The sequence below is a fragment of the Alosa alosa genome, chromosome 1, assembly GCF_017589495.1.
Source record: "Alosa alosa isolate M-15738 ecotype Scorff River chromosome 1, AALO_Geno_1.1, whole genome shotgun sequence".
Classification (NCBI taxonomy): Eukaryota; Metazoa; Chordata; class Actinopteri; order Clupeiformes; family Clupeidae; genus Alosa; species Alosa alosa.
Window position 1 is genome coordinate 7,617,992 of NC_063189.1, and position 13,107 is coordinate 7,631,098.

The 13,107-nt window shown below is 39.5% G+C and overlaps 2 protein-coding genes across 2 annotated transcripts; both read right to left on the reverse strand.

Moving 5' to 3' along the window:
* Positions 1–1,688: 1,688 nt before the first annotated feature.
* On the reverse strand, positions 1,689–7,021 carry LOC125307394 (NADH-quinone oxidoreductase subunit B 2-like). Its single transcript, XM_048263356.1, is given in 9 exon segments — positions 1,689–1,823; positions 1,826–1,897; positions 2,007–2,095; positions 4,623–4,669; positions 5,756–5,935; positions 6,116–6,233; positions 6,320–6,376; positions 6,481–6,514; positions 6,965–7,021. Coding segments are annotated over 9 exon segments (633 nt in total). The 5' UTR covers positions 6,978–7,021; the 3' UTR covers positions 1,689–1,800.
* Positions 7,022–8,001: 980 nt separating this feature from the next.
* Positions 8,002–11,652, reverse strand: cnn2 (calponin 2). Its single transcript, XM_048263889.1, has 7 exons — positions 11,480–11,652; positions 10,534–10,655; positions 10,381–10,447; positions 10,090–10,227; positions 9,884–10,000; positions 9,648–9,794; positions 8,002–9,520 (listed from the first exon to the last, which is right to left on the reverse strand). Exons 1-7 carry the CDS (start codon positions 11,540–11,542, stop codon positions 9,242–9,244), a joined length of 933 nt encoding a protein of 310 aa, XP_048119846.1. The 5' UTR covers positions 11,543–11,652; the 3' UTR covers positions 8,002–9,241.
* Positions 11,653–13,107: the final 1,455 nt, after the last annotated feature.

Below are 13,107 nucleotides of genomic sequence, written 5' to 3' on the forward strand. Positions count from 1 at the left end.
TTGCATGTTAAAAAGGCCCTTTACCTAAAAGAACATTACATTTCATGGCATTAAATAATGCGCAAGATAATCGACCTAAAACCATCTCTGCATTTATCTGTCACCTGCTCCAACAAGATTGAAGTAGCGAGTCTGGGCAGGCAGGGAAACACGGAGGTATCCAGGGGAAAGTGAGGAACTCTTGAGCAAAAGTGAATCAGATTAAGGAGCTCTGTGTGACAGGCTTGTAGGACAGCAGACAGGATGGGCTTTGGCCGTGTGAAAGATAGGTACTGCAATCTATTCATCCACAGTGAGACATTGTGAAAACACCTCAGGTTTGTATGAAATACAAATAGTAATATGCTACAGTCAAATATGATCAAACCCAACATACAGGCTACTTGCAGTGAACTGTTATGCTTAGGTTAGGTATTAGGAGTAAACATAAACTTTCGGGAAGAATTTGTACAGCACATTTGGCTATGGCAAATTCATCTGTGGGCAACAGCGACCTCACGAGTTCAGAGTGAGGTACTACCACCATTGATTCAAAATGGAGCAATGACAATGTCTGAGAATGGCAATCGATGATTAACCCTAACCCTAATGATGCACTTTATATTCAAACAACACTAGTTCTGAAAGGCACTCTGCAGGTCTTAGGCCTAACAGGATTTCAGAGTTAGATTACCCTTGATTTTTGAGTTCAACTAGTCATCAAAACTTTATCCTTGCCCCCAACAGGCTACATCCTTCTGTCTATCCATCCATCCCTGTATCCACTCAAATAACTTCAAAACTACCGCCCCAGTCTTCAGGTAGAGGGTCATCATGTCACCAGGGTCATGATCCACCTACATGGATCCAGATCTGGAATCTGGTTTGACTTCAATACTATGAGACAGGCACATGGGTGTGCAGCCCCCTCTTAAAAGTATATTTTTGCCTTTATTAAATAGGACAGTAAAGAGGCTGACGGAAAGCAAGTGGAAGAGATGGGGTGGGATCGGGAAATGACCTGGGTCCCACAGGCGCTTCGCCAGTTTCTTGGTGTTTTATGCCCCCAATGTTGTCTTAAAGGCAGCGTGCCTGAAAGGCACTAGGGTTAGGCATGGGTTAAGGTTAGGGTTAGGATTAGGATTAGGTGCCTTTAAGTCAGCGGTGGCAGCGCTGCCTGGAAGACGATGTTGGGGGCATAAAACACCATCAAGCACTTCGCCCTGAATGTGGTATGGAGGCTGTAGCCAGTTGTGCCACAGCACACCCCGCGCACTCACTTTTTATCTATTCACTAATCAGTCGAGCATTAGTGAGTATATCTAAGGGCAACAGATCAAACGAGAGAAGTCCACGATAAAACCTAACAATTTAAATACAGAAGATAGATATCCCATCCCATACAGCAGGTTAGAGCACAGCACAAATATATCCAATACTTTTACTACTATAAATTATTAATGAGACTTTGGGTACAACTGAAGTTTTATGGTTCATAAATGTAATGTTACCTTTGTAAAACTTTCATGTAAAACACTTGAAATAAAAAAACTAAAATTATGTAAACATAAGAAATGTTTTGTTTATTGTAATTAATCCAGAACCACCACAGTGATGTCACAGACAACCCCCTCTGTTGATGAAACTACAGATGATTTTCTTCAATAGCTAATTTCAGCTTAAGATAAAAGCTAGTAGGAAAATACAAGGATATTCAGACGTTTTATTGAAGATACTGGAGGGTGAAGGCAAATAGTACAACAGGTGTGGTCTACTGCCAAAACACAGGTATAGGGGAATAAATTATTTACACATTGGCTCTTATTTGCGGTACCAGATCTTAATTTTTTCTCACGCTTGATCTTCCGCTGCAGCTGCAAGCAGCCATACAAAAGAGCCTCTGCAGTAGGTGGACAGCCTGAAATGAACAGTTAAAAACCCCAGTCAACACAAAATAATATCGACAAGGCAATATGGAGCATCTTATTCAAAGCAAACAAAAAGTGGATGCTTATTTTATTTGTTACCTGGAACGTATATATCTACTGGAACAATGCGATCACATCCCCTCACAACAGAGTAGGAGTAGTGGTAATAGCCTCCTCCATTAGCACAGCTGAAATAAATAGAATATATTTTAAATTAACGGCAACAAGGAAAAAAATATATACAATAGGACTGTGATCTTCAAAAAAAAAAAAAATCACTGCATCAATGCATAGTAAAATATTAAGATTATTAAGATTGAAAAGGCGCATTTCTCTGAGAACTGCGCATATTTATAGTTTAAAGTTTATGCAGAGTGTATTGAGAAGTAATACTATGTGGACTTCAGAATAAGAACACGCAAAATTCATCCAGTTAAAAGTGAAGTGTATTCTTCTAATAGAATACAGTTGGTGTCAGATTCAGAAAATATCTCAAGGTCCTCTAGCTGTCTTTTCGGTGTCTGCGCTTAAAAAGAATTCTGTATTCTGTTAGAAAACAAAAATTGTGCTCAGAGTCTGAGACATAAAAAATTCCAGGCAATCAAAACGTTACTTCGGGAGCGAAAAGGGAAGGGGTGCCATTTGACGGGCGGCAAATATCAACAAACTTTCAAACTTTCACCAGCATTAAGACTGACATTAAACTTCATGTCCTACAGAGTAAAAACACTCTGGTTTGGACTCCCATCCTGTATTCAAATGAAAGCAGACACTGGACAGAGGAACAAAAAGAATCTAACAAAACACCAAGGAATCTCTATGCATGTCTGTCTGGTAGGGGTATAACGGTACACAATCATCAATGTTAAAGTCACAGTTTGGTTAATTTTCGGTACAGTATGCCTGTAGGTACTGCTAACTTTTATTAACATAACTACAGTATATTAGCATAACCTATATTAGGGTATATTGCTGAGAACCCAAGTGAGTATCATGGGTGACGTTATCTGGGTGTGAAATGCTAAAGGTACCAGTAACAGACAACATTTAACAGATCTAAACCTCTCCAATATGGTGCGCGATTCCAATAGCAATGAGCCTGCAACCACAAAAATGGCAAAGGATGTTAACTTCTCCAATAAGGCACTGAATGCACTGTGAATTATGCATATCTATAAATAAAAGATCCCTGAGAATTCATGTCAGAATCACCGTCAATCATCTATTCAAATATCTTATTGATGTTGAGAAAATCATTTTAAGGCCAATTAAAGCCCTTGTATAGTTTGAAACGTACCTTGGCGTATGGTGTGCTTGGGTGTCTAACACATACTATTATCACTTTCAAACTAATGACCATGAGTCAGACCTTTTGTCAATTCAAAACAAGCCAGTGAACCAGAGTTATTCCCAGGGACAGAACAATTTGCAAAACGATAGCACACAAAAGTCAAGGTCGCAAAAGCCATTCACATCAAAATTGACCCTAATCGGACCCTGGTCCAACCCAAGTTGAGAGGTGGGTTGCTAAGCAGGGGCAGACAACCCGGGTCAACCCTTTTAGACAGAACAATCACCCAGGGTTTATCGAGGCCTTGGTGTGAAAGGGGAATATTTTTTGCTGCTTCTCATGCCTCCTGGTTGAGAAGCTCAACCATTCAGTCACAGTACTTGAAAACAGATACATCATGTCATCTACAACAAAGGTTTTCTTTTATGCCCCCTATTTACAATTACTCCTTTACCTAAATAGCTAGCAACCCAGTTCCATTGCTAGTGATTTCTAATTAAGGATTCACAGAAGTATTAAATAAACAAAGTCTAAAGTCGCAAAGAGACAGCTGGAAATTCATTCATTGCCCAACACTTCTCGCTTCCAAAGCGGAAGATCACTTTAGCTTTGTCAAGGCGCCTTGCATCTTATTTTGCCTGTAATCGCTGAATGTCAGTCATGTTTCCTTGTCTCTCCTCACTAGTCTCTTCCTCTCTGAATGCGGTGTAAATATATCATTGGGTCGCTAATAGACCTCTGAAGTTCGCCTACAAAAAAGTTCGCTCCCCTAAAAATCAGGCATCTTTGACATCCGGTATCTGGCGATTTTTCCTACGGGAAAATAACATGGGGATTTTGAATTATCGCACCTGTTAAACTCTCGCGGGGATGAAAAAGTCTGAAATGCAGACGTTTTCCTGAACACACTTTTGTCCTCTGCCTTCGAGTGGATACTGTGATCTCCGGTAAGTGAAGGCGGCACACTTAGATTTTTGCTACCCCAGAGCTAACTTGCCATAGGTAGTTAGCTTCAATTAACAACCGGATCTTCTTATATGGGCAAAGATGGCCGTTTTGGTTCTTTTTTTGTAGGCAAACTTCAGGTCTGTAGTCTTTTTCATAAGGATGATTTATTTTATTTTTTTTATCTGCACCGTTATGTCCAAGTTCCTGCTTAATGAATAAATTGAGCAACTGGACATAAAATTGTGTTGTTTTTCACACAGTCTGCGCAGCGCTGAGAGACAGACACCACTACTATACGATTACAACATGGACCTCTGGATTCCTATGCAGAACAAGACACCTTTTTTTTCTTGCTTCAGCCAGAAATTAAAAACACTCATACAACATAAAAGTTACAAGAACATTTCTTAGAGAGATATTTAGCATATTTTGTCATACATCTGTTTAAATGCAAATGAATAGGAAAATGATTTCACCTCCCCATTGAAATCACATATCGGGGCTCCGGCATCTGGTCATACACCTATTTTCAAAACAAAAAAAAACAATTTTACAATCATTACATTCAACAATGACTCATATTTTAACTCATAGCTTATCCTCACATGAGCCCTGTTATGTCCCAGTAAAAAAGGTTTGTTTGCAAACTCTCCTGAAACAATGAAGTAATGGGACTAGGGACTCTGTACCTAGGGCATTAAAAAGGTGTCTTGGTGTGTGAACCACAAAAGAGGAGTGAGCACACAAGGTTTATAATCTTTACTATGAACTATCCTAGCTATGACTATTTGAAGTTTATCATCTTTGCTATGAACGATTTCTTAACCAGTGGCAGTTGCTAGCATGTGTTTATGACCTGGCCAAGCAGCACCCGGAAGGTTTCTACCCTTCTCCTGATACAAGTTGAATTGAATATATCATATCAGAAAGATATGAATGGAACTCTGCCATTTCAAACTAATTAAGGCTGTCTTAAGGTTTAAGAGCTAACTTAACTAACTGATATCTGTTTAAACCCCACTCCTGGTAACTATCCGGGGGTGGTGGTAGTGTAGTGGTTAAGGAGCTGGGCTAGCTTCCACTAGCCTGAAAGTTGTGGGTTTAATTCCCGGCTTCCACCACTGTGCCCTTGAGCAAGGCACTTAACCCCAAGTTGCTCCAGGGACAATGTGATCCCTTGTAATATAGCTGACATATGTAAGTCACTTTGGTCAAGAAGTGTCTGCTAAATGTAATGTAATGTAATGATTAAATGATTTCAAATGCATTATTTCGAACAATAGCCACTATAGCATAGCAAGTAACTTTAACAAAACACCAATCAAGAAGCAGTTTTATACAAAGCCTAAAGTAAAGTTTACTGCCTACACAAAATAAGAAACATGTTCACTTCAAGAGGGAATGGGGTATGAATCGGACATTCAATTCAGCCATCAGCGAGAAAAATCTCATGTTTGCTGCTATAAGCAAAGTTGACATCTTTTACTACTTTCTACTAGGCCTAGACATTAAAGAGAAAGAAACTACTAGACAAATGTTGTATTTGAACATCTATAACTCAGCTATAATAGTTTGGGAGTCATTTGAAAAAAGCAAAAAACTTAAATACCTTACGCAGGGCAGGAGCCATTTTATTTGTGAGAGTCCCTGCAACAATCATGACATCAGCCTGTCGGGGGCTGGCTCTGAACACCACTCCAAAACGATCCATGTCATACCGAGGAGCAGCCATGTGCATCATCTCTACTGCACAGCACGCCAGGCCAAAGGTCATTGGCCACAAAGAGCTCTGTAAAACATACATACACCTTTGCGTTGTTCAACCATCTTAAGCTGGGTCCCATGTGTCTAATTTCCATTGTCATCTTGTCATCATACTCATACACTAGCCTATATACAGAGAGGGAGGGAGGGAGAGTGAGAGAATGAATTATGGTGCAAAATCATAATCACTGTTATGCATACTCACCCTACGAGCCCAGTTGACCAAGTCATCTAGTTTGGTGATAACATACTCCCCTTTATTGCTTGGTGCAGACGCTGGCTTGGCTGCCAAAGCTGTGCTTTTCTCCCTCACTGGAACCAAGCTAAACATGAAAAGATATAGAGTGTATTTGTGCAATGGAATGCGATTCATCTTTACAACCTGCCAATTCAGAAAATGGCTGTTTACCTGCTCTGGGGTAAAATGTGGTTCTTGTGCCCACAGAATACCGAAAGGTTAGAAGACCTGCGCGAAGATAAAGTTACGTTAAAGATTCGCATTAGGAAACGCTTCTCCTATGTACCAAAAGACATTTGTTTCCAATTGCATGTTTGGGAAGTTTGCCTTACCTCGAGAAAGTCCCCAACCTGGAGAGACGAAAAACTACAACAAAGGAAGATGCACTTGAAGTGAACGTAATGATAAGTCAACACTGGTAATGCAAGAGTTAAATTATCTATGAGCTAACGTTACTGGTCTACCATACTTTACGTGTCAGTTGAGAGACAAAAATAGTTCCAAGTGTGACCACGACAACGCTACTATTGAATTTACACCAACAACACAAAATCACCACACTCAAGCTAAAATTATGTAAGGTGATGGTAAACAGTGCCACAGACCCGCAACGCTAACGTTAGCTACCTGGCAAACTAGCATACGTGATACAAGGTCACACTTTAAAACAACCTTGAACAAAGATATGTGTTCATTAGTTACTAACTGACCATACATAGCTTAAAACAGATTCCTATACAGACATTTATATATAAAGTTAGTGTTACAATGACGATAAAATGTGCAAATCAAGACAGACTGTTGATGTCCTCTTACCAAGCGCCTCCATGTTGGTTTTATGCTCAAACCTGTACGTAATATCCGGTTTTACGCAACTTGTACAGTCTGAGCATGTTCAACAAGACAGGCGGCAGAGAGAGGGGTGAAGCGGAGCATCTTTGGAGGCGGCAGTGAAAGTAAAGCAAATGGGTTAGGCCACACACTGCATGTCAAATAATGTTATTAATTTGGTTAGTTGTTAACTTGTATCACTCTCAGTATGTTAACTAGGCAATTACCCATCCTAATCTATGAAGTAGCTACTTTGCTCATTGCAGAAGTAACCAGCTGGCAGCTGCTACAGAGGATTTTCTATTAGCCTACCCTCTGACCCCATCCATGAAACTTATAAAGAAAAAAAAACTCTCTTTTGAAGTCAACCTCTGTCTTGCTCCTCCAGATGTAAAACAAAGCTAGGCCTACAAATTACTCAACTGATTTCTGCTTCTTTGCACTCTCTCTTCTTTGCAATGTGTCAATAAAAGGCAGCCTATATTATATATCAGTATTTATTTATTTCATTAGGCTATTGATTGAATTTACATTGTTGTTTAATATTGCTATTCTCCTTAATGTAGTCTTACCAACTTTTTAACATTTTCCTACCTGCAACACACTGCACAGTGCGTATCATGGGTGGCTGGTGTCTACCAGAGACTTTCTAATGAGCAGGCAGCACTCAAAGAATCTCCCATAAAAGATGTATGGGGTTAGTTAATAATGCAAACATGGCAGTTGTCTACACATATTCCGCCCCTTCCACATCGTAAATACATCGTGCCAATCATGTGGTATGTTATGAATACATCGTGGCAATCATGTGTTGTGATCTCGCAGCTGGAGCGAGGTTGGTGTGTCGTGATTCGTGAAGTATTGCACACGCGCAATTCTACTTGAAATAGATGCCCGATAAGTGCCCAAAAAGTGTCATAATATGGCCGCCGAGTGGAGAGACTTGCCTAAAAGGACTTTGGGCCTACATGTTTGTCCTTCCCATATACATTAGGCTAATTTGAGGATACCAAGTTGTCTGATAAAAGTGGCAAATTGTTGCTTTATTTTCATGCAGTTTACTGCTTCAACACTGATAAAGACCACAAAAGGTAAAAAGTCTGTTGGCAAAAGATACAATCCATGTACAATCCATGTACAATTAGTGTATCTTATCCATACCACAACATCAAGAAAAATATAAAACAGATTGACCCCATATGATGGAAATTTAATAAATGAATATGCCTATTGACATCTATTGTAATATTTTGCAAACAATTAAAAATATGTTTGCATTTCACAACAACGGGCGTGACAACAACTACCAAAAATAATGAATAATAATAATAATAATAATAATAATAATACACACTGGCATCTGGTGTATCTGAACACTGTGAAAATAAATCAATCATTACCAAAGAAATCCCTTTTCAAGTAACTAATCTTGGAATGTCTAGATGCAAATTACATTAAAAATCTCTTTCCTACATTTACTTTACCTTTATAAGTACATTTAGTGCTATTTGTGTACACTGGGGAAACTTAAATCTTCCTTTATACTTAAAATACTGACACTAAACAAGACCTGTGCAGACACGTAACATTAATCGGGAAAGGTTTTTTAGGACAAAACGTCTTACACATAATAATTCAATAGTTAAAGGTTGTATCAGCGATTGCAGGGTAATGTCACTTCTGTTGACATTCAAACAAAATAGAGCTAGCTAGCTCGCTACTCCCTCTAAATCGAAACTCTCCTAAACGGGCATCTCGTCGGTGACTGGTTGGAACACTATTCATTTTGGTTTTGAGTGGTTGGTAGTGGTAGCACTGTTGCGGTCTACTGTTTTTGTGTACAGATCTCCGAGCCTCGGCTGCCTAAAGAGACACTTTTTTTTTTTTGACAGCCTGCTTATGGGGCGGGCAGCTAGCGGATCGTGAGGAAAGATTAGATTAATGTGATCATTTATGTTTGGGCCTGCAATCGCTGACACAACCTTTAGTAGATGACCATTAAAAGCCATCCATTTCACACACACACACACACACACACACTTCATAACACCATGATGTTGAATTCCATGCACTTCACAGCCTTACTGTATGGTATAGCATCTGACTAAGCAGCTCTTTGGTCTGAATTGTGCAATTACACACATTCTGACATGAAACATTTAAATCACATTACTCCATCTTATGGATGGTTGATATATGACTAAGTAAGGCACTTAAGTTCAATAACTGAGCAGGCAAATCCAAAAAAAAGAAACCATTCCACTAGTAATTTTGTCCTTCTTCTTGGTAACCTTGGTATCCTTCATCTTGGTATTCCTGAATACAACCATCAGTTTCTTGCCCATTCTCCTCCTTGTCGTCCTCATTTTTGGGGCAGTATTTGGGATTATAGATCTGTCGGCCTAATCCGAAGTTTTGTCCACTTTGGTTAGCTCCTTGGGCATAGCCCATCTGCAGAGACATTGTTGAGTTATCACACTTATCAGTGCCAAGCTTCTGGTCATAGATGGCACGCCGGGTTCCTGGAGCGGTCATTCCAGCCTGCAAACAGATCAACTGATGTTATTTTGGCACAACAGGAAAAAAAGATGATATAACCTGACAACTCTGCACGAATAGTCAACATATAGTGTTTCTACCATCTCTGCAATGAAAGGTAAAGGCTAACCTGGCTGGCCCCTTTGTTGGTTCCCATTTGTAAGCTGATAGTTGAATTGTCCATAGGTGGAAGAATATGAGCTTTTGGATCATACAAATGCCTCCTGGTGCCATAAGCATTCATACCAGCTTGGCTAGCACACTTGTTTGTCCCCATCTGTAACCACACACCAAATAAGTTTGGTCAACATAGTTAACAGTTTTTAGCAATTCATAAGAATGCTCATGGATCTCATCATACAGTACCTGCAGTCCGATAACACAGTGACCAGCCTTCATCTTTTCTTCATTGAATCCTCGCTCATGTTTGTCTGCATACTTCACCCCAATGTCCACAGAGGTTTGTACTCCCTTAGTCTTGGCCTAACAGCATATAAATGTACACTAAAACATTGTGTAATCTTGATAAGCAATTCCAGCTGTTTAAAGTTATAAGTTTAAAGAGGTTTTACCATGCCAGCAAGGGCCAAGAGAGTCGTCTGAACTTGGGTCATGTTTCCACTCTCAAACAGATCATTAGCTTCAAATATATCATGAGGCTTCAATCCATACACTGTAATTGCTTTAATGAAGTTGGTCAAGTTCTCGAGCTTTAGTAAGACACAAAAAAAATCTGAGTTTCAATGATAAAGTCAATATTTTAAAACAGATGTCTGATGTCCCCCAGTCTACCGAAGTGCACATTCCAATTAACATATAGGGTATTGGCTCCTAAAACTGATGGATGCAAATGTTAGGTTTACCTGATGCCAATTCTGGGTTGAATTGTTGACCTTTTTCACAGATCCAGGCTGGAGCTTGTTGATGAGTCTAGTTGCAAGAACATTGTAAGAATTGAGGACAAACAAGGACAGCTTGCCTTCAACAAAATGTTCATAGACTATAGGCCTACTCACTCGCATAATATGACGCCATTCTTTAAACCCTTCTGAAAGTCCTCCCCAATAGATTCTCCAGTTACATCCTCAATCCAAATCCGCAACTCCTCTTCTCTCTGGGGGTCATACTTTTGTGCAATCTTGAAAAAAAGAAGCCAAGGGGAGGAGCATAACAAGGGCTTTTAAAGGCTACAGCCACAAATATCATTCCGTTTAAAAAGATTGATTGTGCACATTCATAACGTCTATCTACCCATAACTAGGCTACTGAATATATTATGTCATGTTGCAGTGCAATTTGAAAAACCGCATCAATGAAGAAATCTTTCAATTTATGAAGTAGCCTAAGTTGAGGTCGCAGGGTTTAACACATCGCCTACGACGAACCTCCAAGTTGTGAAGTTAGACAAACGAATCAGTGTTAGTTTGAGTACCTCAAACAGGACTGTGATCCAGTTAATATTTTGATTGCATGACCTTTGCATTCAGGGTATTTAACTGCATGCAGAGATGTCTAAACCAGCTGATGCTCTTAAGCGCATAGGCCTACTCGAAGAATCTGAAGGTTCGTGCTGTTCCATAGGAATTTTGATAAGCTCAAAATTCCTATGGAACAGCACGAACCTTCAGATTGAATGAGATGAACGCCAACGCCCATGCTTTTTCGTTACTGATAAAACAACTGTACAAAGTAATATTATAATGACAAAATAGAAGAAGGATATGAGCAAATCGAAGCCTATTCACCTGGAAACGTAGCCGGTTAGTTAGCCCACTGCATTACTTTAAATCACCCTCGAAGATGCAAAAAAAAAAAAAAAAAAAAAAAACCCTAAAACTTTTATGAGGCAACTTACTTTTTTCTCATTAGGCCTAATCCTACTTTGTCATGTTATCCAGTGCTGCATACCTCCACTACTGATAACACAAGAAACCACTGGTTCAAATTCCCAATATCACTTACCCTACTCTTGACTTCCGCGGACAATCCATATGCTGGACCTTTGTTGAACTGAGAGCTAGTCATTTTCTCACTGAAATGTTTAACAGGCAATGAAAACACTCACTGTAGCCTATATGCCTACAGAACGGATGTAAGCCAATCTATTGCTCTAGAAACAATATATCCAACCCCAAATGTCTAAACTTCAGGTACCTCCTCTTTCTGGCTTCCAATCACAGGTCTCGTATGGAAAGTTGATCTATGCGTAAATCGATAGAGGCTCCTCCTCTCTTTTCTCTTGGCTGTGATTGATATCAAAAAGTCCATATATGGAATGGAAGTCCCAAATTCCTCTACAGAGGGAGTATCCCTCCGTTTTGTTGGTGGAATTCCTCGTGCCAGACGTGCTGTATAGTCGAGGAATGTTGAGTCACATTTGGGGTAAAAAGGATGTGCTGATGTAACCAAAATTGAATGTTCTACTATTAGCCCACCAATCTGCTGAAAAGTTATTGACACTGATGACAAAAATATTCACATGCAGTGTGCCAGTAAAACAAAGTAGCCTAACCTACATAATGCAGTAGGCTAGACATGTATGTAAATGTAAATCAGGTTTCTAGGCCAAGTATACTTGCGTATACAAGGGCATTTATCCCGTGAATTAACACACAGTGAGGTGAAGCAAACACTAACCCGGAGCAGCGAGCTGCCTTACTACAGCGGCCCTCGGGGAGAAGTGAGGAGTTAGGTCTTGCTCAAGGGCACTGCCATTCCTACTGGTCGGGGATCGAACCGGCAAGCCCTAACCAGCAGTCCACGACTGCCCCCATGTACTAGCCAAAGTTCAAACAATACACTAAATCTGACAATTTACCTGCTGTGAACATTATTTGGCCTACTACAGGCTAGTGGCGTAGCCCATTAGTGAAAACTACTCGCTCTTCGTCAGCCCTACTGTTAAAACGGCTGGTCATAGGGCTACATACATACATAACCTTGTACCACAGACGACTGTCATAATTTAGAGTGAGTAGCCTAGGTTTGGGTGATAACCTTTTTGGCACCCACTAGACGGTACTTACATGCATTCCCAAACATGAATGTGCATGTTCCCAAAGTAACAACTAGGGGGCACAATTGCATTTTTGAATTCTGTCCCCACAAATACAATTGGCAAAAAACATGTCCTATAATCTATTGCTTTATGTGCAAGATGGTACACACCTGACACAAAGGAACATAACTAATCAACCCATTGTAATCATGGACTTGACAAACAAACGTATACGTTTGCTTGTTACGATTTAACTGTGGTATAACAGCATTGTCTCATTAATACTACAAACATGTTTCACAACCATTCAAACAGATAGGAAAGTAACAATTTTTTTCTAAAGAAAACGCAATAACAAACATTAACACCGTTTGCTGTACACAACAAAAAAATATATTATTCATAGAAAAGAGGATATTGTGAACCTTATATATATATATATATATATATATTTTTTTTTTTTTTTTTTTAAATAATAACAATACAAAGTTTGTATGCCTTTTTTATTTTCAAACAGATGAGTGATGTTAAACACTTAAAGTCCCTGATCCGAAAATGATCAGACGAAGGAAAAAAAATAAATAAAAACTAC

Excerpts from the sequence above, each read along its gene's own strand:
- cnn2 (XM_048263889.1), bottom strand. The coding sequence starts at position 11,542 with ATGACTAGCTCTCAGTTCAACAAAGGTCCAGCATATGGATTGTCCGCG. Across the intron at positions 10,228-10,380 it reads CAACCCAGAATTGGCATCAG|CTCGAGAACTTGACCAACTT; the intron begins GTAAACCTAACA and ends GTCTTACTAAAG. Across the intron at positions 10,001-10,089 it reads TCTTGGCCCTTGCTGGCATG|GCCAAGACTAAGGGAGTACA; the intron begins GTAAAACCTCTT and ends ATATGCTGTTAG.